The sequence below is a fragment of the Columba livia genome, chromosome 23, assembly GCF_036013475.1.
Source record: "Columba livia isolate bColLiv1 breed racing homer chromosome 23, bColLiv1.pat.W.v2, whole genome shotgun sequence".
NCBI classification, from domain to species: domain Eukaryota; kingdom Metazoa; phylum Chordata; class Aves; order Columbiformes; family Columbidae; genus Columba; species Columba livia.
In genome coordinates, this window is record NC_088624.1 from 5838334 (window position 1) to 5865526 (window position 27193).

Below are 27193 nucleotides of genomic sequence, written 5' to 3' on the forward strand. Positions count from 1 at the left end.
TTCCTTGGCTGTGCAAGAACCCCAGGGAGGGAGGGGATGTGTCTGTGCAAGGCTGAGCTTGTGGGAAGGGGCCCTAAGCTGTGTCCTGGCAGCGCTGCTTCCCCTGTGCCCCCAGGGATCTGCAGGGGAAGATCCTGTGGTGTAACATTTTCTGTCCATTCCAGACACCATTTATGCACACATGGTATTCAGTATTCTCTTACTATACTAAGTCAAGGCAGTATCTTCTTCTTGCCAATGCATGGGAAGCTCCACTGTTTGACAAAGTGCAAGCAGCACACAAGCCATTGCATTGACATGTTAGTGATTTGTTCATCTTGACCACTATCAATACCCACAGGAACATCTGTTCCCTGCAGCAGTATTTGTTTTTGTCTTATCTTAAGATGGAGACAACTTGAACCTGACTGCATTATGTTCTTTCCCTCTTGAACTTCATCCACGACAGTTGATTCTGAGGTGTTTTACCTTTTCCTTCTAATCTCTCTTACTATGACAATAAACCAAAACAAACACAAAGAATAGCTCCTCCCAAGCAGCTCCCAGCTTGGGGAATCCATGGATCTTCATTCCCTTGTTCTCGCTGGGGAGGCAGCAAAAAGCTCAGCCACATATCAGCAAATGTCTCATCTCTGCCACTGGAACATGGACCCAAGGTGTCTCTGGGGATATTAGAAATTCTCATGGGAGCTCGTCAGTTCCTTCTGCTCATGTTGTATTATGAACTGGCACTTCTGGTTGCAAGTGTCCTGTATCTGCTGGATCAGGAATGATGAGCACTGCTCTCTTTCCCTAATGGGATTTTCTGTCCTTTTTTTATTTTGGGCCCACAGGTGTCTCCTCAAGAGAAACATCTCCATGAACAGCAGCGGTTGCAGAAACTCCCAGTGCAGGACCATGCACTGTCCCAGATTCTGCTGGCTCAGGAGGACACATGCAGCACAGCCTCGGCTGTACAGACAGTCCCTCTCCAAGCTTCACATAGTCACATGTGTGACCTCTGAATGCCTGTACCAGCCTGGGCCCCACACCCTGTCCCCTGGGCAAACACAAAGCCTACCCCAGCACAACAGCACAGCCCAGAGAAAGGCTGCATTGCCATTGACCAGAAGGAGTAAATGTCACACCAGCTTTGAAAAGTGTCAAGATTATCCAAAGCAGCTGTTAAATTGTGTGCCCTTGACATGTAACCATTCTCAGTTCCCTTGGGAGCTGCACACCCCGGTCACCAGGAAGGAAACACCAGGCAGCCAGTGACCTGAACCCATAGCAGGAGCCCCTGAATTTCTAAATTTCAGGTGCAGCTGAGTAGGCTAGACCAAGAAAGCAAGAGCAGGAGGCAGGAGTGAGGATGACCCAGACCCCAGACTCCAGCCCAGGTCAGACAGTGCCCACACTAGCAGGGTGCAAGGGTGCGGGTGCCCATGGGTGACTATTACTCTCTCTCTCTCTGCTGCAGGACCAAAATGGATGGGCACAAGCAAACCAGGACATGGATGGGGTGTATCGAAGACAACTTTCTGATGCAGACATTCCGTGAATGGACATGGGGAGAGGCTCTGTTGGACCTGCTACTCACAAATGAGGAAGAACTATTGGATGATGTAGAGTTCAAGGGTAGCCTTGCCTGCAGTGACCAGGAGACTGTGGAGTTCAAGATCTGCAGAGGACTGACTAAGTCAAACACGGCTACTACGTCTCCCACTCCAGGGGAGCACGTCACAGTCTCAACAGGGCTCTACCTCTTGGCAGTGTGCTGTGAGAAACTGTCCTAGAGCTCAGAGGATCCCAGCAGAGCTGGCTGCCCTTCAAGGACAGCCCCATCCGAGCACAAAGATGGTCCTCTGCTATGTGCAGGAAAAAGCACAACTGGAGGGGAAAGCTGCAAGGAGGGTGAAGGGAACCAAGAAAGGAATCTTTGAGCCTATTAGCAGAAAAAGGAAGGGTCAGCCAATTAGGGCTCATTGCTTAATGCGGAAAGACACCTGGTGACAAATGGTAGGAAAAAGGCTGATGTCCTCAATGCCTTATTCTCCTCAGTTTTTTCTCATATGGCATCTCCTCAGGCCTATCACGCCCCTGAACCTCCCACAGATGCTCTAGTAATAAAGCAGTACCCACAGTAGAAGAAGGAACAGAGAAGTTCTTACTGCCAATCGTACATGCCCATGTTCAAGGGCTCACTTCAGAGCCATCCAAGTGTGTTCAAGGAGCTGACTGGACTCAGTCCCTGAAAGGCAGATGGAGCAAATACACTCAGAAATCTCGTTTATACTCATTAAGGGCCAGAAGGGAACTGGGAGCAGCTCACATGGGATTTCTGAGGGTAAATCATGCCTCACCTCCCTCAATACTTTCTATGAGGTGGTGACTGGTGCTATATGGAAGGGGAGGGGCACCAGCTGTGGCGTATCTTGACTTTCGCAAGACTTTTGACATACCTTCATGGGTGCACACGCACGCACACCTATAAGCACACAGAGATCTGAACACTCACAGGCAAAACCACACAGAACGTCTGTTATTTGGAGCTCAGATCCAACTTGCAGGCAGTGCAGTTGAGGGCTTTCCCCCTTCCCTCCTGTGACCTCAGTGAGATCAGTGCCAGGGAGCTCTGCTGGGAGAGCTCAGCCAGGGCTGATTCTCCTCTTCATGAAGCTTCTTCTGAGCTGATGCCCTAGTGCATCTGAGGGTGGCCAATCTCACTGCTTTCTCATGAGGTAACAGGCTCTGTGGACACAGGAAGGAGAGTGGATGTGTGTATCTAGAGCACAACAAGACCTTTGGCAGCTTCTCTATTGTCATTACAAAAGATGAGATGAATGGGTTCAGTGAAAGGAGGATAAGTAGGGTAAAAAATTGCCTGGACTACCAGGCTCAGAGAGGTGTGACCACAGCGCAAAGCCCAGCCGGCTGACACACATCAGTGAGGTCTAATATTCGGGATCAGTAGTAACACCAATACTGTTTGAGGTTTTCATGAATGCCATGAGTGACAGGAAGTCTGTGGATAACAACCAGCAAGGGGAATGGGAAGTAACTGTGAGACATGGCTTTTGTTCAAAGAACCTGGACAGGCTGAAGAAATGGGCTGACTGGAGCCTCACGAATGCCAAAAAGAGAAAGGGCAAGGTTTTGCATATGACAGAGAGATCAGTCCCTGCAGTCATGCAGGCTGGGGCTGGCTGACAGGAAATAGATCAAGAGAAAATGAGGTGGGGTTTTAGGACACACTTAGCTGAACATAAGACAGCAGTGTGCCCTTACAGTAATTAGGACCAACTGTATCCCGAGCTGCATTATTCAAATTGTTGACAGCATGTGCTGGAAAATGATCCTGCCCCTCTGTCCCATTACAGGTCACATCTGGGGTACTGCGTCCAGGTTGGTGGTCTGTGGTCCAAGAGGAATGTTGACATCCTGAAGGGAGTTCAACAAAGTCCACCGTATAAATTAGGGGTCATGAGAAGCTGAGAGAATTGGATCTGTTCACCTTAGTGATGTCTCAGGGGAGAATTTCCTGTTTTCCACAATGACTTGTTCAGAGGAAAACAAGAAGATGGACCTAGTCCACGGAACTGTCCAGGAAGCAGGGGAAATGTCCAGTAAAGGGATCTGCTATAGATGACCTCTGCAGGTCACTTCTCACATACATTCTGAATCTGGGTCCCACCTCCCTGCCCTCCCTGACGTCTGCACAACCATGGGCACGTAGGACCTCACATCCCCTCTGCCACAAACCAACTTTCAGTCATAGTGTTGGAAGTACACAGAGGCAGCTGAAGGGAGGCTCTGAGCCTCCTCACTGCCAACCGCAGGAAATCAGTGGCTGCTGTTTGCAGCCCCTGAGCTCGGGGAAAGCTCTGGGAAGCTGGTCCGTCACCTGGGTCAGGGCTCTGCAGCTGCCCCAGGCTGCAGCTGGTGCCGTGCGGGTTTCTTTTTGCCGGAGGACGGGCCGAGTCCTTTTCCCAGGAGCCGCAGTTGTGGCTGTGCAGAGCCCGGGAGACCTGCGAGCCCGGGCGACACACCGAGCGGCTCTGGGGCAGGACTCAGGTCCGGGGCGGAGCTGGCGGTGGAGAGGAGAGGAGAGGAGAGGAGAGGAGAGGAGAGGAGAGGAGAGGAGAGGAGAGGAGAGGAGAGGAGAGGAGAGGAGAGGAGAGGAGAGGAGAGGAGAGGAGAGGAGAGGAGAGGAGGAGGAGAGGAGGAGGAGAGGAGGAGGAGAGGAGGAGGAAGACGAGGGGTAGGAGGAGGCAGAGGAGGGGTAGGAGGAGGTGGCGCGTCCGGAGCAGAGAGCCGGGGCTGCCGGGCAGCAGCCTGGCGCGTGCGGCGGAGCGGCGGGATGCGGCGGTGCCGGGGCTCAGGGCTGGCGGGACTGACCGCGGTGCTGCTGGGTGCGTGGGGCTGGCGGGGCTGGGTGGACGCCCAGGCTTTGCCCGGTGTATTCCCTTGGGACCCACCACAAACTCTTCCTTCTCCTTTTTGTCTCTGTCCTCTCTCGTTCCCCTTTAACAGATCTTTTGAGTCGCCTCTGGGTAGTCTCCCTCTTTTCCATTGTATCTGTGATTGCAAGACTGCTTGCGGGTACTCCTACCTTTCCATACACGCGCTATTTTCTCTGTAAATTCAACAGTTCTTATTTACCTGATTTCAGCCCACTTTCATTGTAACACTCAGTCTTGCTCTCCACTCTTCCTACCTTCGTTCATCTCCCCACTCCTCTTTCTACTTATCTCTCCAGGCCACTTCCATCAGTAACCACTCTTCCTACTCTCTGAAGACCCTCTGCTCTCTCCCTCTGCTTCCTTCATATTTGTAGGAGCAAGTTTGCTTTCCTGCACCTCTCAGTTATGCAAATACATGGTCTAATCCCCTCATGCTTTCAGCATAAATTATTTTTTCTGAATCCAACCCTCCAATCCTCACTGTAACACACCCATTCTCCTCTCTCCTCATCCCCTCCTCATCCATCCATCCATCCATTATTCTGACTTTCTTTCTGTGTCAGGGTACATCAATTCCAAAATCCCCCCAAACTTATTCTCTCGCTCCACTCACATCCAGCACATGACCACTCTCCATCCCTGTTCATGGGTACATCTTCCCATCCTTTCTGGTCCAACTCCTTCTCACTGCCATTCTACCTAACAATTTCTTGGGGAAAACCCGAGCTGGGAGACTTTTGATGATCTTTGGTCTTTTTTCCTTCTTTCTCTGCAGTGACTGTGGGCAGAGCCCAGGTGCAGCAGGAGCCGTTGGCAGAGACCACCGAGGGCACCGGCATCAGCATCAACTGCTCACACCCCAATATACAATCATATGACTACATCGCCTGGTACCGTCAGCTACCGGGCCGACGTCCCGAATTCCTCGTGAACAGTCTTAGAGGCTCCAAAACGCTGTCGGAGCCGCGGGGGCGGCTGTCGGTGGCGGCAGACCGCCGGTCCAGCGCCCTGTGGCTCGAACGGCCCCGGCGCGGGGACGCGGCGGTGTATTACTGCGCCTTGGATGACACGGTGAGAGAAGCCGGATCTGCGGTCGGGCACGAACCGCCGCGGGCGGGGTAGGGGGGAGCGGGTGAACAACACCGGTCGGATCCGCCAGGGGGCGCTGCCGCTCCACCCGCCGCTGCCCACTTGTCCCACCCGGCCCATGGCGGTTCCGTTGCCCGAACGGCACCGGCACCAGCTTCAGCATCAACATCGGTATCGCCATTGACATTTCCGTTGTCACCCCCCGCGGGACGGAGACAGACATACCCCGTCACATCACGGTGGAATCGTGATCGGAGCAGTGTCGGTGTCCGGTGGTGGCCGGGAAAGAGCGACTGCAGCCGCCGGCCCCGCGGCTCCCGTCGAGGAGCAGCGACATTCTGCTCTGCAGAGTGGGGCGGGCAGAGAGATCCTCCTGCCCACGGGCAGCTGCACAGCCCTTGCTCCTGCTGCAATGACCCTCCCATGGAACACACGGGAGCTCTTCTTGGGCTTTTGGTTTTCCCCAGCAGCACAGCCAAGGGACCCCTGAGCAGGTGCGTTCCTCTGCTCTGTAAACAGAGGGACTCCTGCGCTAAAGTGCTAATGCAAAATTTGACTTAGAAAACAACAAGCAGAAGGGGTTTCATGTGTTGCTACTTTGTTAAAGCTCAGATATGCAATTTAAAACTGTGTCCTCCAGCTACACACTTTCAGGGAGATTTCATACATTTCCTGTTAGTGTTACAAAGTCATTGCATGGAGTTAGGAGCTCAAGCTCCACATCAACCAGGAACAGGGGATGTCAAGGTCACAGGCACCTTCAAACACTCCCCACAGTGGCTCATTATTGAGACCACGAGCTTGTGTGTCAGGAGTCAGAAGCTTGGCAGCTGAGGCCCAGGAGACAGCACAAAGCTTGCACTGGTCCCACTGACCGCAGCCCCAAGTGATGCCAGGTTTCTACTTGAAGAGTGGGACAGAAAGACATCGGCTAAGTTGCCCTGGGCGACTGGAGATCTGAGGTGAGTGAGAGATGGCAGGAGGCCTCTGGGAAGAGACTGTGGGCTCCAGCCAGTCCCCAGGGGCATCTGTATGGCTCGAGTAGCTGACAGAGCTGTTCACAGCCCATGGTCAGAGGTTACAGAGGCACACAGTGAAGGATCAGCCCTGCTCTCTGTCACAGCTGGACTTTCTAACTGTGTTCCCAGGACAAATAAGGCAGAGCAACAGACATGGCCAGTCCAGCACACAGATCTGCCACATGCTCACATGGTATTGACACCTCTTCTCACTGCCTTCTTCTGCCTTCCCACTCTTGCTCCCGGCCAAACTACCTTTCCTGGTCTCAGCTCCTTCACCTAAACAAAGCAGGCTTGCAAAATCACCAAATGCTTTTCCATTGCATCCCATAATGAGGTCTGATACTGATGTATTCAGAAACATTGATGAGTCTATATGATGGTATTCTCACCCTTCTGAATGGCAGGAGAAGATCACCATGGACAGTTGTCCCTTGCTTGGGGGTGGTTGGACTTTCTATGATCTCCAGAAGGAGGAAAAAGCTGTAGTTGATCTCTCCATAGGGCCTCTTCATGGCAGAAGTGGGGACTCTCAGGGACATCCAACTGAGAAGACTCGCTTCTTCATTCCCTCCCATCAGCTCTGTACACACATTCCAAGATCCCCCCTGAACCCTCTCTTCCCCAAGCTGGACACTGTCAGCCCTCTCAGCGTATCCTCATAGGAAAGATGCTCCAGTCCCTGCACCATTTTGCTGGTCTTGACACAGTATCTTTCTTGTATCAGGAGACCCAGAACTGGAGCCAGAGCTCCAGAGTTGGCCTCACCAGCGGTGAGTAGAGAGGAAGGGTCAGGTCGCTTGTTCTACTGGAGATGCACTTCCTACTGCAGCCCAGGCTGCTGTTGGTCTTCCTTGCCATGAGGGTCCATTGCCACAGCAGACACAGGAACTCCCCAGAGCTGCTGAAACTGAGCAGGACACAGCAGTGAGTATTCAGGAGAAGTATCCCAGCTGCTTGTCCAGCTCTTACTCTTCCCTCAGCATGCAGCAATGTCCACTGTTGGAAAAGAGGACTCTTGATAGAAGATGTGACTCCTCCTGTGCTTTTACCTCCTTTCCAAAAAAATCCCTAAAGAGATAAAGTGTCCTCGTAGCCCTGCATGTGGGGATAAGTGAAAGCTTCAACATGTGAGCAAGACCCGTCAGCCAGGCACTGGACAAGAGTTTCTGTTGAACACCTGGAATTGTCTCCCTGCTCTTCCTGTGTCTCCTCCAGCTTAGGGACTGACCAGTGCTTTCCCGGGGGCTGCGGTGGAGTCCCTGTGTCCCCGTGGGTTCTCTGCCCAACAGAAAAGTGCTGATGGCTGTACTTCTAGGATGTGTCTTTCTGGGATCTTATTTACACCAGGAACAAGAAACTTTCAGCATTTTGAGGAACTCACTCACCTGAGCAAGTTCAGCAGAGGCCCCTGTAAGGGTGTGTGGAATTTGAGAGCAGCTGGTTCACTAAGGCTGGCTGATCAAGTCCCTTTTCCTTTCTAAGGGAAGAACAAGGAAAAGGGAAAGCGATAAACAAAGCATACAATGACACCAGTCTCTCAGTAAGTGATAAGGGATGCAGGGAAGGAGACCAGAGCTCTGCAGCCTCTAATTGATGAGCCATTGGTAAACTGCAGGTGTAGATTTGAAGTGGAACAGGCTGAGCTGTGTAAGTGACGGGAAGTGACAAGAGCAACATGAGGATTCTGGATGTTTGAGAGGGTTGTGCAGGACTAGAGAACACTTCTGAAGGCATGTGTAGGGGAAGGGTCAAAGGAAGGGGGAAAGAGAAGACTGGAGAGGAGCAAGGGGACTGAACAGAAAGGAGGAAGAAAATAGAAGGCAGTACCTGCATCTGAGGCAGGACTGGTCAGTGCATTTGTTGGGATGATCCCTATGCCTGACCACTACAGTCCTCCTGCTTTCTTATTAAATCATTTCTTAACCATCCTTCTGTGTAATGTCCCATGTTCGAGTTCCAGTAGTTGGGGAGAGCGGTGTGAAAGAGAGAACTGGGTGCCAGTAACTGGATGGACTGTGCTGTGTGCAGCAAGACCTCCAGCCAGCAGCTGGAGAAGAGACGTCTGCTCCCAGGGTCTGTCAGTCTCTGTGTCAGTAGCTGGAGGAACAACATCGCACATGCACGTGTGAGAAGTCATTGGAGGGATCTCAGTGTTTGTTGGTGTTCTTTCTGAATTTAAGTTGATGCTCACGTGTGTTTGTGGAATTTTTTGGCATATTGCAAACTTGCTTGCCCTGTGAGTGGGAGGAAAAGTTGTATCTAAAGCCAAAGTCAATGTTGGGTAAGGTGGCCCAAGGCCAGCACATGACTGCTCAACAGACTGATACTACCAAGCTGTGGTAATGTTTGAGGGATCCAAGAGTTTGGAGATAAGTGTGAGACGAGTAGGTGATTGTGTGCATCTCTTTGTCAGTGAACACCAGACTGGCCATGCCAGGGAGAAGGAGGAGCCCCAGGTGCTGGGTCAGAGGGCCCTGGCTCCAGGCAGGGCTATGAGATGGGCTGAGGGCCCATGCTGATATTTGAGGGGTGCAGGAATGCGGGTGTGCTGGTGACTCCAGAGGGTGAGGGGGGGTGTGTTTGCACTATGGAAATGTATGACCCAGGCATAATGGAGACAGTCCAATAAAGGGACACTTAGATGATGAAGAGACTGGAGCATCTCTGACATTGTGATAGACCGAGAAGCCTGGGACTGCTCAGCACAGAGAAATCTCAGGGAGATCTCATAAGTGTCTGCAATTATCTGAAGGGAGATTGTGAAGAACATGAAGCCAGGCTCTTCCCCATGGTGTCCAGTGACAGGACAAGAGGCACTTGGCACAAAGGGAAACAGGGGAGACCCTCTCTGAACACCAGGAAACACTCTTTCACTGTGAGGGTGAGTGAGCTCTGGCACAGGATGTCCAGAGTGGTTGTGGAGTCTCCATCCTTGGAGAACTTGCCTTCTTCAGTATCCCAAAGAGAAGCTGTGAAGAGAAAGATTTTTGATGCTTCTAGCACTTGACTGCAGGTTGAGGAGCCAGATGGAGCCAAACTCTGCTTGAGCACATTGCAAAAGGCAATGGACCTGGTTGGGAAAAGGAAAAATTCCTCCTGGAAACTTGGATTTGTGTTTTTTTAATGATAAAGGTGGAGCATGGATGGAGATGGATCTCAGTTAGAATGAGACTCTGACTCTGCAGAATGTTGATTAAAATACTGGAGATAAAACAAGAGTGTAAAAGGGGATGGCACAGGTGATGTGATGCCCTTTCAATCGTGGGAACCCTGAGTTATGGAGCATGATGTGGATCTCCAATTGGGTTTTAGCACATAGTGCAAATCCCAGCCATGCAGAGATTTGCTGGTATTGTCATCTTTTCAGTTTTCATGGGACATTCTTGGAAATACAACACTCCTAAATTCTAGTGTTGAGTGAAAGGACGTTTATATGAAAGACCAGTGCTTCACTCCCAGATCAACACAAGGACGTGTTTGTGGCAACATTGCCAAATTCTGAGGGAGCCACAGGTGTTGCTGCTGGAGGAGGGAGAAACCCAGAAGGAGCATCTGAGGCACAGGAAGAACAGATCAGTTGTCTTCCCCACTTCTACATTTGCTCCCCCACCAGAGTGGTTTCCGGTAGCTCTGGTATCTCAGGGCTGGGAGGTGCTTTTCTGACTCTCTCACTCAACAGGCAGGTCGGTCTTGTCATGCACCTCGGGTATCTCGTCCTCACTGCCTGTCTGGGGCAACTGCTGGGTAAGTCTTGGATTTTCCTCAACACAGTCTTTCTTCCTCTGTAGAAACCCTCACCAGCCTTATCAGGTCCATATGGGAAAATATTCTTGAATTATAGGAGAACGTTGGGACAGATTAGCTCACATTTGTGTTTTTGCATTGGCTCTCTCAAGTAATTTTTACTGTTCAAAAAGGGAGAGAACATCTCAGACCTCTTCTCCTGCTTTTCTACTGCCTTCAATCCTTCTCTCTCTGTCTCTCTTCTCTGATCCACAGGCTGTCTTCTTGGGAGATCCCAGCTGTCTCTACACTCTCACATTTCTCCGTTTTCAACAGAAATTAGCAGATCTTGTCAAAGCTGCCCCAGGGACTATAAAGCTCTCATGCGATTGACATTAATAGGGGTTCCATTCTGCCTCCTGGCTGGCACATCAGCCATGGCTTCCAGTTTTCTCTTTTTTGTTGTTGTCATAGCCAGGGTTCCCTTATTTCAAGCTCAGCATTTTGTATACTCAGGGAGCCACGAACCCTCTAAGAGAAATATGGGGAAGAAAGGTGATTTTTTTTTTTTATAGCTCCATGGATGGCTCAGCCTGCTGGAGGGGTGCTGGTCCCCAGACATGAAGGTCAGGCATGACAGGCTGTTCCCTGGTCCTCTGGGCACTAGGAGCAGGCACACAGCACAGCTGTCCTCAGAATCCACACTTCCTTGTGAGAACCAACCTCCTGCCCAGAACTACTGTCTACCTCTCTGTCCCCTGGCATAAGGATTTTCCTGTAGGGCAAGGGACAAGGAACCTTCTACAGGAGGGTTTTGCATCCATTCCTGATTTGCTTCCCAGGGCCCTTCCCTGCAGAGCTGCTGACCTTCACTGTCTTCCAGGCACCATGGGGCAGGTCACTGTCACCCAGCAAGAAGGACAAGTCATAGTGAAGCAGAAAGACACCTTCCAAACAACATGCACATACCAGACACCCACCTTTAATGGCTTGCTCTGGTACCAGCAGAGGAAAGGCCAAGCTCCCCAGCTGGTCTCATATCACGCAGGACCTGGCCTCAAGCGCAGTGACCGTTTCAGCACAACTCTGAACATCACGGGGAAATACAGCGTCCTGCAGGTGGAGGAAGTCGAGGTGTCTGACAGTGCCTTGTACCTCTGTGCTGTGCAAGACACCCTGGTGCAGGGAGCTTCCTTGGCTGTGCAAGAACCCCGGGGAGGGAGGGGATGTGTCTGTGCAAGGCTGAGCTTGTGGGAAGGGGCCCTGAGCTGTGCCCTGGCAGTGCTGCTTCCCCTGAGCCCCCAGGGATATGCAGCGGAAGATCCTCTAATATAATGTTTTTTGTCCATTCCAGACACCATTTATGAACACATGGTATTCAATATTCTCATACCACAGTAGGTGAAGGCAGTATCCTCTTCTTGTCAATACATGGAAAGCTCCAGTTTCTGATAAAGTGCAAGCAGCACACATGAACATTTCTATTGACATATTAACAATTTGTTCATCTTGAGCACTGGTCATAAACACAGGAACATCTCTCATCTCCAACAATATCTCGTTTAGTCTTGTCTTGAGGTGGACACACATTCAAACTGGTTTCATTGTATTATTCCCCTCCTGATCTTCAGCCATTGCAGTTGATGTTAAGAGGCGCTGTAACTTTTCTGTCCCCTCTTGTGCCAGATTCACTCCACCCCCGGCCCAGCCAAACCAGCAGCACTTTGGCCCAGGCTCCAAAGGAGGTAAAGGCCTGAGCTGCAGCCAGGCCAATAAGTCCTTTTAGGAAACCCACAAGGAAGCAGAATAGCAAACGAACACTGACAAATTGTGGGTGCACGAATATCATACAGACCTTTCCCACTGTCTGCAATTTGACTAGGAGTCAACCACCTCATTTTATAAATATGACAGCCCACTTTGAGCTCTCTCTGCTAAATAAGCTGGTTGTACAGCAAAGGTTTTACTGCTCACAGGTCAGTGGATGATCACCATTTAAATTTCTGATTAATCATTTACCTGAAGTAAAGGCACACTGAATATAAGGAATCAACTAGAAGTATACACTTGTGTTATTTTTTATACGCTCTCTGCTTCACGTTACTTAGTAAGATGCATTTGTTGCAATTCTTAAGCTGTAAAGTTCCACTCTTATTTACCAAAATCAACTATAAACTACACTGAACACGTACAAGATAAGGTCTAGTTCGCACTTTGCTGGAAGGAATGAATTTGACTGAGGAAAAAATAATGATCCCAAGGGTAACACCGAGACATTACAGACATCTGCAAAACGGGGCCTGTTTTGCACTCCACTGAGAAGAAAAGTATTTATTCAAACAAAAGAGTGCCTGCAAAGCTGTGGACTATGAACAATATTTATAACTAAACAAAACAAAGGCACATGTGAGATCAGTGGAAAAGATCCAATGAGAAGCAAGAAGACCCCAAACTGCTCTTGGACAGAAACGTGGTACGAATGGTCTTTAAAGACATGGAAGTTTGTGGTTTTCTATGTTCAGGCTGGAACTCTGAGCAGGTACCCAGATTGAGTCAGCCCTCCTGCTATTCTACTCCTTTTCTTAAAAGAAAAAAAAAAAAAAAATCTGAGAATTTTGTTTCCTGAAAGTTTCCTCCATGAATTGACATCAGGCCTCCCCTGAAAGTCTGGCTCTGGATGTCTAAAACACAGACTTAGGACCGAATGTTTATCAGGGAGGAAAGATGCCTGAAATTTTGCTCCACAAATGGGTATCAGGCTCCTGTGGAGAAGGGAAGCAGCATTCGGCTTGCCATATTTCCTCCATGCGGTAAATAATGGAGTGAACCTGTCACCAAAATCTTTTAAGGCACACTTTTCTTTGAGAAACCTTAACATTGTTCTGCAGTAAGCAGAGCCCTAAATAACTCCCCTGTGACATCTATCCCTTGGTGTGATAATAAACCAAAACAAATACAGACAAAGAAAAGTGCAGCTCCCAGCGTGAGACATCCATGGGTCTTCATTCCCCTGTTCTCCCTGGGGAGGCAGCAAAAGGCTCAGCCTCATTTCAGCAGGTGTCTCGTCTTTGCCACCAGAACAGTAGGTTGAGGGAAGGTTTCCTCCCCCTCTACTCTGCCCTGGTGGGTCCGCACCTGGAGTAATGTGTCCAGTTCTGGGTTCCCCAATTTAAGAAGGACAAGGAATTACTGGAGAAAGTCCAGCGGAGGGACACAAAGATGATGAGGGGGCTGGAGCATCTCTCTTATGAGAAGAGACTGAGAGAGCTGTGTCTGTTCATCCTGGAGAAAAGAAGGCTGAGAGGGGATCTTATTCATGCTTATAAATACCTCAAGCTTGGTTGTCAAGGTGATTGGGCCAGACTCTTTTCAGTGGTGCCCAATGATGACAGGCAATGGGCAAAGACTAAAACACAGGAGGTTCCATCTAAACATGAGGAGAAACTTCTTTACTTTGAGGGTGACAGAGCCCAGGAACAGGCTGCCCAGAGTGGGTGTGGAGTCTCCTTCTCTGGAGACATTCAAAACCCGCCTGGACACAATCCTGCGTGGTCTGCTCTGGTGACCATGCTTTAGCAGGTGGGTTGGACTAGATGATCTCCAGGCATCCCTGCAACCCCAGCCATTCTGTGATTCTGTGATCATCACCCCAAGGAATCCATGTAGACATTCAGTTTTCTAGTGGGAGCTGGTCAGTTCCTTCTGCTCATATTGTGCTATGAACTGGCACTTGTGACAGCAAGTGTCCTGTGTCTGCTTCATCAGGAATGAACTTCACTGCTCTCTTTCTCTAATAGGTTTTTCTTTTTGTTTTTTGTTTGTTTGTTTGTTTGATTGATTGGTTGGTTTTGTTTGTTTGTTTGCTTGTTTGTTTTTCCCTGAGCACAGAAGTGGCTCCTCAGGAGAAACATCTCCATGAACAGCAGCTGCTGCAGAAACTCCACATACAGGGCCAGGTGCTGTCCCTCACTCTGCTGGCTCAGGGGGAACAGATGCAGCACATCCTCTGCTTTACAGACAACCCCTATCCAAGCTTCTCCCGGTCACACGTGTGACATCCCAGTGCCTTTGCCAGCCTGGACCCCACACCCTGTCCCCTGAGGAAACACAAGACCTACCCCAGCACAACAGCACAGCCCAGAGAAAGGCAGCATTGCCATTGACCAACAGGAGCAAATGTCACACCAACTTTGAAAAGTGTCAAGATTGTCCAAAGCAGCTGTAACATTGAGTGCCCTTGATGTGTAACCATCCTTGTCCCCTTGGGAGCTGCACACCCCAGTCCCCAGGAAGGAAACACCAGGCAGAGAGTGCAGGAGTACCTGAGTTTCTCAATTTCAGGTATAACTTGTTAGGCTAGATCAAGAAAGCAAGAGCAGGGAGGCAGGAGTGAGGATGACCTAGACCACAGCCTTGGTCAGTCAGTGCCCACACCAGCAGGGTTCAGGTGCCCATGGGCAACTTTTCTGACCTCATTCTCTGCTGCAGGACAAAAATAGAGGGGGACAAGCAAAGCAGGACATGGATGGGGTGTATGGAGGGCAAATTTTTGATGCAGGCAATCCATGAATGGAACAGAGGAGAGGCTGTGTTGGACATGCTACTCACAAATGAAGAACAGTTGGATGATGTAGAGTTCAAGGGCAGCCTTGCCTGCATTGGCCAAAAGGCTGTGGAGCTCAAGATCCTGAGAGGACTGACCAAGACAAACAGGATGACTACTGCCCTGGACTACAGAAGAGCCCATCTGACTCTTGTCAGGGACCTACCTGCTTGGCAGGGTGCCATGGGAAACTGTGCTGTAGTGCAGAGGGCACCAGGACAGCTGGATGCCCCTCAAGAACATCCTCTTCAGAGCACAAGGATGGTCCTCTGCAATGTGGCAGCAGGGTGACACTGTGGGGTGCTGTGGAGGGGTTTTGATAGATAAAGATTTGTTGCTGAATTAGTCAGGCTCAAAGGAACCTCAAGGCCGCTTTGAGAAGCTGAGAACAGAATCTGCTGTGAGAAAGAGGGGCGTTCCTCAATCAGCAGGGTCCTGGCGTGGCGTGAATCATCAGACGTATCATCAGTGAGACTCCAGTGCATGGACAGCCCATGATACTAATTTAGTGAATCCATGCTTGGAGCGTGGACGCGTGATTAGAATATAGTTGCATATATAAGGAGGCTGGTTTCTGTAATAAATGGCTTTAGCGTGATTCACATTGAATCGAATTGTGTGCTGAGTCCTTTATCGCTCCAACAGGGTGCAACCACAGCCCCATGGGGACACACATCCCCCAAACCCAGTAACATACAGGCACAATCCTCCCTACTGCAAGCTGAGCAAATACGAAAGGAATATTTCCCCCCACTGGATATTAAGTCTTTCCTGTTAATGTATCATGGCCTATGACATAACGAGGTGCTCTTGGAGCCCATCCCAAGCTTTAAGCAGTTGGTACCTTCCTGCCTGCAAGGTTAGAAAGACTTTCTGAGAAAATTTTTCCACCTCTCCCTCAGAGTTTGAGACAGCAGTGTGCTCTTGCAGTAACAGGAGCAGCTGCATCCTGAGCTGTGTTAAAGTGTTGCCAGCAGGTGCAAGAAAATTACCTTCTCCGTCTGGACCATTTGAGATAATATCTGGAGTACTGCTGCCAAACTGGGGCTTCCTGCTCAAGGAAGAGTATCAACATACCAAAGTTGAACAAAAGCCACTGTACATGTTAGGCAGTTGATGAACATGACATGCAGGGAGAGCATGAGAGAACTGGGTCTGTTCATCTTTGACAAGAGATATCTCAGGAGAATTTCTTTCTTTCTACAACTACTTATTCAGAGGAACACAAGAAGATGGACCACGTCTCCAGAAGTGCCCAGAAGACAGAGGGAAAGTGCCCAGGAGTTTTTGCAATTTCTATCCTGAGAGGTGCTCAAGAATGGACTGAATGTGATTGTGAGAAACACGATCTAATGGGATCCGTTCTGAGTGATGATGTAGATGCCCCCTGCAGGCACCTTCTCACCTACATTCTGACTCGATGATTCTACCCTCTCTTGCCCACCCTCTCCCCTGCATGCCCATGGGTACACTTGTCCTCACACGCATTCTAACACAAACCAACTTTCAGGCATGGTGCTGGGACTACTCAGAAGCAGCTGAAGGGAGGCTCTCAGCCTCCTCACTGCCAACTGCAGGAAACCAGTGGCTGCTGTTTCCAGCCCTGAGCTCAGAGACAGCTCTGGGAAGCTGGTCCATCTCCTGGGTCAGGGCTGCAGCTGCCCCAGGCTGCAGCTGGCGCTGTGAGGGCTTCTTCTTGCTGGAGGAAGAGAAGAGTCCATTTCCCAGGAGCCAAAGTTCCGGCCGTGCCGAGCCCCGGAGCCCTGTGAGCCCGGGCGACGCACCGAGCGGCGCAGGCGCAGGACTCAGGTCCAGGGCGGAGCTGGCGGTGGAGAGAAAGAGGGAGAGGAAGAAGAATAGGGTGAGGAGGAAGACGACGACGAGGAGGAGGAGGAGGAGGAGGAGGAGGAGGAGGAGGCGGCGGCGGCGGCGGCGGCGCGGCCGGAGCAGGGAGCCGGGCTGGCAGAGGCAGCAAGGCGCGAGCGGAGCGGCGGGATGCGGCGGTGTCGGGGCGCAGGGCTGACGGGACTGGCCGCGGTGCTCCTGGGTGCGCGGGACTGGCGGGGCTGGATGCGGGACAGGGCTGAGCCTCGGGTGCCTCCTGCAGGTCCCTCGATGCTGTCGTCCGATCTGGCTTCCTCATGGATCTCTGGCTCCGAACCTGCCTTCCGTTCATCCCCCATTTTCTGATAAAACTCATCTCTCCGTTCTTGGTCCAACCCTGCCTGTTTCTTTACTCTGTGGATACCTATATCAGTCATGCAGCCATTCCTTACTACTTTATTTCTCATTCCTTTGTGTTCCCTTTATTTCCTCAGTGTTACCACCCACCATTCATGCATCGACTATTAATGGACACTTCCATTACTGCACATACTGACAACTTCTGGAAATTTTTCTCCTTGTGATCTCTGTATGCTCCTCACTGCTTCTGCGGGATTTCTGGGAAACAGGGGGCAGGGCTGTGCAGTTTATCAGGTATATTTCTTCTTTTTCTCCCCGGCAGTGGCTTCGGGAAGAGCCCAAGTGCAGCAGGAGCCGTCGGCAGAGACCTCCGAGGGCACCGAAATCAGCATCAACTGCTCGCATGCCAACATACAATCATACGATTTCATCTTCTGGTACCGTCTTCTCCCGGGCCGAGGTCCCGAACTCCTCGTGAGCAGCCATAAAGGAACCAAAGCGCTGTCGGACCCGCCAGGACGGTTGTCGGTGGCGGCAGACCGCCGGTCCAGCGCCCTGTGGCTCGAACGGCCCCGGCGCGGGGACGCGGCGGTGTATTACTGCGCCGTGGGAGACACGGAGAGAGAAGCCGGGGCTGTGGCCGGACACGAACCGCCGCGGGCGGGGCCGGGCGGGTGTGGCGGGGGCGGAGATACATTCCCAGCCGGGTCCACCAGGGGGCGCTGCCCCTCTGCCCGCCGGGGCCGCTTTTCCTTGTCTCTGCTTCTGCCACTGACCATCCCTCTCCTGCACACTCCCCAAATAATTTTCACTGCATCCCCTAAGAATTCTGATTCCCTGTAATCAGAAACATCCCTCAGTTTATATGACTGTAACGGGGGCACCTCAAAGACAGTTTTAGGTGGATAAGTTCCAAAACAGACTTTATTCTAGCTGGAAAAGTGTAGCAAATAAATGGACTAGGAACAGGGTTCATACACTTAGTTAGTACTCCGACAACATAAAATACAGTTTTGGATATCAGTTGAGGAGATTATTGGGGTACAACAACATAAGAATAATGAGGATCCACAATGCACATGCACACACACTCATAAGAAACAAAACAAGAGTTCTCTGCCTCCAGGGTATCCACAAGAAATAATCACTCGCTTGGGTTAGACGAGGGTTTACACTTCCCTGGTTAGTCAAGGACTCACATTTGCCTGGGTTAGGTAAGCGCTCATTCAAGGATATATCCAGTAAATATCCACTCACCCAAACGAGGAGGTGAGGTGCTCTCAATCCCCGATAACCTCCTTAGACGACGTACCAGGCTAAGGGGAAGGGTCCAGTTCACAGACCTGCTGCTCTGAGAAGAACACTCCAAAAGCACCTTCTGTGGGAAACAGGTCAAATATGAGTGTGGTCATTACAATGTAGACCAGAAGCTTCACAGCTACTCTGGGCACCTCCTTTGTTAAGGACCCAGTCAATTGACCAAGGGTCCCACCCCTCCTGCCCCACCAGCTGGTAGAGGTGGAGTCACCCTGTCCCAGGCTAGGGGAGGATGGGACTATCAGCACATTGGTACCACCCTAGATGTGTATGTGGGCCAGGGAAAGCGGGACACAAAAGGTGCTGAAGAGCCATCAGCTGCCACTTTGAAGGCTCCAGATCTCAGGGGGATGTGCAACTCCCACAATTACGATCACCTCACCCTTATGGGAGGTGTTATCCCCACACAAGGGGATGATTGCAGTACCCTAAGGGTTAGTGAGAAGATCATGATAAACAGGCTTGTGCTGGATGTCTTCCTGCCAAATAGAAGCCGTGTGTCTGACTCTGGGTAGGAGTGTTTGCAGCTGGTGCTGTTCCCAGACATTTTGCCTTGAGGTGACTCATCCATGGCCTTGGAGGAGGGGGCAGTAAACCCCTGTGGGGAGAGGGACTCATGCTGACTCCTGCTTCCAGGTACCTTGGTCTGTGCCTCATTCTGCCTCCTACCAAGGGACAAGGAGGACATAGGTGGTCTTTCTCCCCCTTAATATATTGAAAGACCACACAGAGGTCTCTCTGCAGCCTTCTCTTCAGCTGTTCTTCATCAGACAGCTGTTCCAGTACTTGAATTGTTTTTTTGTGGCCATCCCCTGGAGGGCCTACTCTAACAGGTCCATGTCTTTTTTTATTGGGAAGCCCAAAACTGGTCAAAGTCCTTCAGGTAGGGTGTCACGAGAACCAAGAACAGGGGAGAATCACTTCCCTTCACCTGCTGGCTGCACTTCTTTTGATGCAGCCAAGGATACAATTGGCTTTCTGGGCAGCAAGCACACATTGCTGTCTCATGTCCAAGTTGTCAACCACCAGTGTCACCGAGTCCTTCTCCAGAGGGCTGGTCTCAATTCCTTCATTGCCCAACCTGTATTGATACTGGGAATTGCCCTGACCCAGGTGCAGGACCTTGCACTTTGCCTTGCTGAACCTTAAGAGCCCACTTAAGCTCTCTTTTCCTGATTGTGTGATCCCTTCCTGGAACATCACCCCAGGCCCTTTGCTCATCAGCTGTGTTCATCAGTCCCTCACAGGGCTGCTGGATACTCTCTCCCTCCCACATCATTCCTAGTAGAAAGTCCTCCTTATCAGGTCAGCTATCTTAATCACAAAGGCAACTTTCCCTACTTGGTGAGGTGGATCCCACCTCTCCTGAGCAGATGCTGCTCTGCAAACAGGATCCCATGGCTGTGGGACCTTAAACCCTGTCAGCAGCTCCAGCCAATTTTTGACCTGCATTATCAATTCCCTTCTACTCACACCGCCAGGACTGAGGACAACACCACTTGGGCCCCCATGCCCTTGACTACCTTTCTGCAGAGCTTTGTAATTTCTTTTGGTATTGTCCAGGTTTCCCCTAGTAGTATCATTCACAGTATCACAGTATGTTTGGGATTGGAAGGGACCTCAAAAGATCATCTAGCCCAATCCCCCTGCAGTAGGGGGTAACAGTCAGAGAGCCAAGTGAGGTTCGTCAGTTCCTCCACATCATCCCAGACATGAGCCCCTGGGAGATAGGAAACCTCTATAGATGATAGGGCAGGTTGGTGTCTCTGTCCCCTGCAACACAAAATCACCCATAAGGATCACTCACTGCTTCCTTCTGATAGCCATGCGTGGTTTAGGGTCAGGTGGACCAGGTGCTTTGCTTCAAGGCACATCTGGCCCTTCTTTAATGTTGAAGGCAGTGAACTTATTCTGTAATTGTAAGCCCTTGGGTGGGGCAGGAGCCCCACTTGGTCCCAGAAGTCCTCAGATTGCTCTCTGTGAATCTACTTTTGAAGGCTTTAGAATCCACAAGTGGTGGTTGTTTTTAAGAACTGCCTTTAAAAATCACTGGAGCAGGCAATTCCATTGTATCCTAACTTAAGAAAGCATGGCAGAAGACTAGCTTGGTTGAACAGGAAACTCCTTGTAGAACTCAAGAGAAAAAAGAAATCGTGCAGTCTCTGTGTTTCACAGGAAGATTACAGAGCTGTGGTTTACCTATCCAGGGAGAAGACAGGAAAAGCCAGAGCTCAATTAGAGTCGGAATTGGCCGTGTTGTTTCAGGCAACAAGAAAGACCTTTTTAAGTACAATAGTAACAAGACAAAGTTTAAAGGAAACATTGGACCGATCCTTGTTGAAGATGGCCACTTGACTAATAGGGGTGAAGTAAAAGTGGAGGCATTAAATGCTTTTTTGCCTTTGTCTTTAATACTATATGTTGCCCATGCTCGTCAAGTAATGGGCCCACGTTATTTTTTGTTTGCCTTTAACTTATTTTTATAAATCCTTTTTACTGCCCCTCACAGTGCTGAAGAGCAGTTCCTGGTCCTGAAGATCATTGTCCCTGTGTTACCACCCGACCCAGCACTCACTCCCACAGAACCTGGCCTGGGGACAGGTGTCCCTAGTCCTCACCCCAGGCAGGAATCACTCTGTCTTCTGCCTCAGTCCTGTGGCATGTGGGGTCTGTGTGAGGGCAAACCCAGCACCACAGAGTCTGCAGTTGTGGGAAGGCCTTGTCCAGTCTGTGGGGAGCAGCCATTCTGCACAGAGCACAAGGGCCGCTTCAGCCTCAGAGCCCTGGGAATGCTGAAGGACTTGGGTTCCTGAGAGAAAGCACCTCAAGGTGTGCCCTGTGGTTGTGCTGGTGTGTGCCCTGTGCATTCAGGGACAGCTCACAGATCCTGCTGAGTGTGGAATCAAATCCCTCTGTCACTGCTGTGTCCTAATGGAGCTGGGAGATTCTACTCTCACACAGAAACTTTCTGGGCCAGAGCTGGGTTGTGACACTTGTGGGACTGCAGAGTTCCTGGGCCTCAGAAAAGTTGTGCTTGAGGAAGCGCTGTGGTTTAACCCCAGCCAGTAACTAAGCACCACACAGCCACCTGCTCACTCTTCCCGCAGTGGGATGGGGGGAGAATCAGAAGACAAGGCAGCACAAAGTAGTTTTGCAAGTTCAGGCACCAGTCACTGTCCTAGGGCTGCCTTCACCCACAGAGATCATGGGTTCACAGGGACAGAGGACTCCCATGTGTGGCCCGCTGCAGCTGGTACCAGAACTGACTTGTCAACACCTCAGCCCTACATAAGTTGGTGTAGACATTACCACTTAAAAGAATGTATCAGTCAGCAATTGCTAACCTTTAGATATGTAAACCCCCTCAGATTAAGGTCAGTCTATTCCTCTAACAAGGGAAAGAGTGACTTAAAAAACACCTAATCAGAAACTACAGTGACCTTGCAGCTTTAGACGTTCTGGAGCTTGCACAATTAACTGAGTCTTCTTTCAATGTATATCTTGAGACTGTTAGATAAAGTGTCCTTTACCTGAATATTGCTCATTGTATACTAAAATGGTTATGTAACAAATATGGAAATGTGTAACTAGTTGGCTCTTAAGAACTACCCTGAAAGTGTGAATACATTGGTAAGGTTTTGAATGCAATAACTGTTATTTTTCCTTCTGTCATACTGGATTTTTTCCCGTATCTGGATTTGTGCAACTCTGTAAGAAACAATATCTCATCTCTGTGTGTAGAATCTGGTTCAGCTGTGCCCCAGAAAACAACCTTGGTTTTGGAAAAATAATCAGCAACATGTGGGCCATGCAAGATGGTCTGCTGAAGGGTGATACAGCTGCATGGGGATGCTGTCCCTGCTGTCCATGCACAGACGTGCTGGTCTTGGTTCCTGATTGGGTGATGGGTGGAAAGGGCACATGGAGTATAGACGGTGGGCCATCCCCAAGGCTACTTACCCTTTACCAATTCCAGCCATCCTTTGCCAATTTCTTCTTCTGAGCCACCTTGCCCAGCACAGCTGCACACCAAGCAAGAGGAGTGCTCTTCCCCAAGAGTCTCTGGGACTGCTGACCTCCCTGGGGCCTCCCAAATGCCCACAAATCCTCTCTGGAGGACAGCAGTTGTCAGCATTCCTGTTCACATCACATTCTCCAGTGTCAATGGGGTATTTCTTAGCAGAATTGCAACAAGGCAAGGACTGGTGGCCATTGGCTGTGCAGTAACCAGGGTTGTCTTCCTCACTTTCAAGAGGCAGTGCCAGGAAGAGAAGCCACTGTAATGTGTCCCACTTTCCAGTGCTATAGGAGTGACGAATTAGGTATGCTTCCACCAAATCCATAGAATCGTAGAATGTCCTGTGTTGGAAGGGACCCTCAAGGGTCATCGAGTCCAACTCCTGTTCCCTGCATATGACAACCCCATAGTTCTCACCATGAGTGTGAGGGTGTTGTCCAGTCGCTTCTTGAACACTGTCGAGCTTTTGGCCGTGACACCACCCTGGGGAGCCTGTTCTAGAGCTCCACCACTCCCTGCATGAAGAATCTTTTCCTAATGCACAACCTAAACCTCCTCTGGCACATCTTCTTGCCATTCCCTTGGGTTCTGTCATTGGCCACCAGAGAGAAGAGATCAGTGTCTGCCCCTTGTCTTCCCCTTGTGAGGAAGCCGTAGACCATGATGAGGTCTACCCTCAGTGTCTTCTTCTCCAGACTCAACAGACATAGTGACTTTAGCCACTCCTCTTACAGCTTCCACTCAAAACCCTTCAGCAACTTCAAGGGCCTCCTCTGGACACTCTCCTGAAGCTTTATATCCTTTTCAGATTGTGGCTCCCAGACCTGCACACGGTATTTCCACAAAGCAATGGCTTTCTCCCTCAGCAGGCAGTATGTAGGTGGAAAGACAACGTATGAGACACAGGCAGGCTTGCAGAATTCTTTAATGAGCCTAAAGAGGGAAATAAGTTCACTCCAGCTGGAGGCCCCAGTATGGCAAGGAGCAGGAACAGCCAAGAATCTGTTCCCCTTTTCCTGTCCAGCTGTTCCAAAAGAGGGGACAGCTTAGCAGCTCACCCCAGGTTGGATTCTGGGGTCCTCATAGCAGGATTTGAGGGGAGCACAAAAGAAAGAAGAGAAAAAAAGGGTGAGTGGAAGAGAGGAAAAGTACACATTTTCCATGTGTTCAGAAAGGCACCTTTCAGCCTGCCCTTGAAGGACAAGCCAGAGATGACCTGAAAACAACGTCTGGAAACAACAGCATGAAGTTTGATTGTCTGTCCGGCACCATGATCTGAGTTCCTAGGGGTCCATAGCCAAGGCCATTGCCAACATCTTTAGCATGGGGGGCATCTGCTGCAGCTGGAAATGCAGGACAGGTCACAGCAGCCAGAGTTGATGGGCACTCCATCACAGCTGAGGATTCTGCCAACAGCAGCAGAGGTGGAGGAGCCCACAACAGTGTTCTGAGGGAAGGAGCTGAGGATGGGGCCAGGCAGGGTCACCACCACAGGGGCGGGCTGGATGACGATGGTGGAGCTCTGGCACTGCCTGACACAGGGCTCAGTGCAGCTGTTGGCCAGTGGGGTGGGGCCACAGGGCTGGCAGGACTGGCACTGGTCATTGCAGGACATGTCTTGAGTCTGGAGCTGCACCTGGAGAGGGGGCATTGAGGAAGCAAAATGTGAGAATGAGTGAGGAGCAGCCCAGCCCCACACTATGGGGGAGCCAAAGAACATGAAGGGACAGGAGGCCGAGGCTGTGAAAAGACTTATGAGGGCTTCTTAGCTTAGTTGTGCCAGGTCCAAAGAGAGATATCAACTCCTATGAAGCTACTGGTTAGTCCCTGAGTCTGGAAGCCACCTCACTACAGTCCCAGCATCCCTCCATGTCTAACCTTCTCCCCAGCTCCCTCTCTCATAACAAGCTGCCCCATGATCTGGCAAAGAACAAAGCTGGTATCAGCTAAGAGGTCCCTTGAGGTGAGACTTCCTTTTAGAGAAAGCAGAGAAAGAGAAGAGGCTTCAAAGTCACCTGACTCCCAAGGAGAAGGAGGCAAGAGAAGTGGATGAGAGAGTGAGGAGCTGGGCTGACTTTTATCACGCACCCTTACTGCCCCAGGCTGACAGAGGCATCCCTTGCAGAGGTGATTAATCACTGACAAGCTCATCTTGAATGCAAAACATCCCAGCTAATGCTATGGGCTGTGTTTTGGCTTCTTCAGCTGCTGTCTTTCCATTTCCTGCTGTATGCCAAGCACATTCCCTAGTGAAGGCATCTTTTGTGTGACCGGATGAGAGGCTCATGCATTTCCTATGCAAAACACATCATTGTGGGCAGAGGACTCAGCTCCCATGATGGAAGAGTCTAGTAACGGGCACCTGACATACACTCAACAGGCAACACAAATACATACACACATATGTCTAGACCTCTAGTCATCTAGAGTTAATTGAGAAGCCTCAGGACACCCAATGTGGGGCTGTCTACACTGTGCACAGTCACTACACAGGTGTTGGAATTAGGAGACTCACCTTCTGCATTCCTGTTTCCAAGGGTTCAGTGTGGTTGAGGGAAGTCTGATCTCTGCCCATCCTGAGCCCATTCACCATCATGAAAATCCTTTTCCTTCTCTCTGTCTGTCCCTGAGTACCGTGGACATGGATATGGGCTGTAACCATGGGATGGAACAGCTTGTAGGCTCTGGTAGGACAGCCTGTGGGTTCATTTCCCATCGTATGATGAAGCAAGCCATGCCAACAGCAGATCTGCAGGGTTAACCACAACCTTATGCCAGCTGGAGGGAAACTACAATCGATAATTGCAGGATCTGTCCCCAGAAAGATTATTTGTTCCATTTACAGTGCATGACTTCTTTGGGATGGGATAAGTCCTGTATGTGAGCTGATGTCTCTTCTCAGACTGTGGAAATAGTCTGTAGAGTCTATTAAGAGTGAGTTCAGAGGGGACTGCGAAAATGACCAGGGGCTTGGAGCACCTCCCCTATGAAGAAAGTCTGAGAGAGGTGGAGTTGTTCAGCCTGAAGTAGAGAAAGCTCTGGGGAGGTGTAATATCACCCATTCAGTACCTAAAGGGGGCTTATAAGTAAGACAAAGAAATATATTTTACGAGGTCCTGTAATGAAAGAACGAGAAGCTATGGTCGTGTCCTGGTTTTGTTAAAAAACAAGTTTCTCTTTTAGTGAATTTGCCTGTCAGTTAAAGCTTCACATTAGCTGCATTTTCCTGGAGAACCAGATCCATGTTTTGGCAAACATAGCAATGGAATGCAAATATTGATAACCACAGATTCACATCTCGTGAGAGAAGCAACGAGAAGCAGGTGACCAAAAAACTGACCAACGGAGTATAACATCCCATTCACATGAATACTTCATATAAAAGTGGCAGATCATGAGGATCTCGTCCCTTTCTTCCCTTTTCCTTATGGCAGACATTAGGAGAGGACCTTGCTAGTCGTCCCTGTGAACTGAGGCCTAATGAGAGACTGAATCCAGCTCCGGTTGGCTACAGAGTCCAATCCAGGACTTCGGGTGCCAGCTCTGCAATTGCTGGGACTTTCAAGCTTGGTTTTGTATATTTTGTAGTGTTTTCTCTATTCTTATTAGTAGTATTAGCAAAACATTTTTGATTTTTCCAACTCTCTTCTCTTTGTCCTTCTTTCCCTCCTGATCGCCTGTGCTGAGTGGGAAGGGGGGAGAGGGAGGGGCAAGAGAAGGGGGAGAGGGGGAAAGAGGGGGTTGACAATGCATCTGCCATGGTTTTATTGTCACCCCGCAATCAAAACCCTCAACAGGTTGTAAGCTGTAAAAAGTAGGTTTAGATTGGACGTAAGGATGACAATTTTTCCAGTGAGGGTGGTGAGACGCTGGAAGAGGTTGCCCAGAGATGTTGTAGATGCCCCATCACTGGAAGTGTTCCAGGTCAGGTTAGATGGGGCTTTAAGCAATCTGATCAAATGGGAGATGTCTCTGGCCATGGCAGTGGAATTGGACTAGATGGTCTTTCAATGTCCATTCCAATGCAAATGATTCTATGAATTATGCTGGTAACAAAGGTTGGTCTGTGAGGCCCTTTCCCCCAGACCACTGAGTCTGGGCTGAAAGAGCCTCCACACAAGGATGCCTCCGGAATCTGAGTAGGTCCTGCAAGGCTAGAAGGATATGTTCCCTGAAGGGATCTTGATCCATTTTGCTCATTACCCCTTGATTACTTGTATTTACTGAGACACAAAGCAAGGCACAGAAGTAATAAAAGAACCCTCCTCCCTTAAGAGTTAATTTGGCCAACCTGCATGGCAGCAGTGGTATGTGGAATGGTGAGGCAAGAGAGTCTTTGCAAACACTCGCTAAACTAGGAAGAAGGAGGTTAAAGTAGGTCTGGAGGGGAACATCTACCAGAGACTAAAGAGATGTCAGAGTAGAAGTGGTATGCAGGGGGGACAGCATGTCAGGGGAGGCTCGCACACTTCCCCTGTGACCCAGTGCAATGACAGCATTGGAGTTCTGGCACTGCCTGACACAAGATTATTGCGGTTGTTGGCCAGTGGGATAGGGCTGCAGGTCTGACAGGGCAGGCACTGGTCATTGCAAGATATTTCCTGGGACCAGAAATGCACCTGGGAGAGAATCAGGGGGGAATGGGTGAGATGAGGAGCAACCTGGTTTCCCTGTCACAAAGAGCCAAGACCAATTTTGAGTGGGGAGCTGGAATCTGTGCCCAGAGCCTCATCCTCTTCCTTGCACAAGGGGCAGCCAGGCACAGGGAGGATCTCTCCAAATTAATAAAGCAACT

The 27193-nt window shown here is 50.2% G+C and overlaps 1 long non-coding RNA gene, 1 other non-coding gene and 1 gene segment (V, D, J or C); 2 read left to right on the top strand and 1 right to left on the bottom strand.

The window, feature by feature from the left end:
* Positions 1-4223: 4223 nt before the first annotated feature.
* LOC135576223 (T cell receptor alpha variable 26-2-like) lies at positions 4224-6487 on the top strand. The segment is given in 2 exon segments: positions 4224-4391; positions 5218-6487. Coding segments are annotated over 2 exon segments (399 nt in total).
* A 10273-nt stretch (positions 6488-16760) lies between these two features.
* Positions 16761-22052, top strand: LOC135576224 (uncharacterized). The gene is made up of 2 exons (XR_010467832.1): positions 16761-16926; positions 17386-22052. It is a non-coding gene; the product is annotated as an uncharacterized LOC135576224 (long non-coding RNA).
* LOC102084106 (uncharacterized) lies at positions 17970-24567 on the bottom strand. Its single transcript, XR_010467831.1, has 3 exons — positions 24414-24567; positions 22341-24034; positions 17970-18441 (listed from the first exon to the last, which is right to left on the bottom strand). It is a non-coding gene; the product is annotated as an uncharacterized LOC102084106 (transcript).
* Between the last annotated feature and the right edge of the window lie 2626 nt (positions 24568-27193).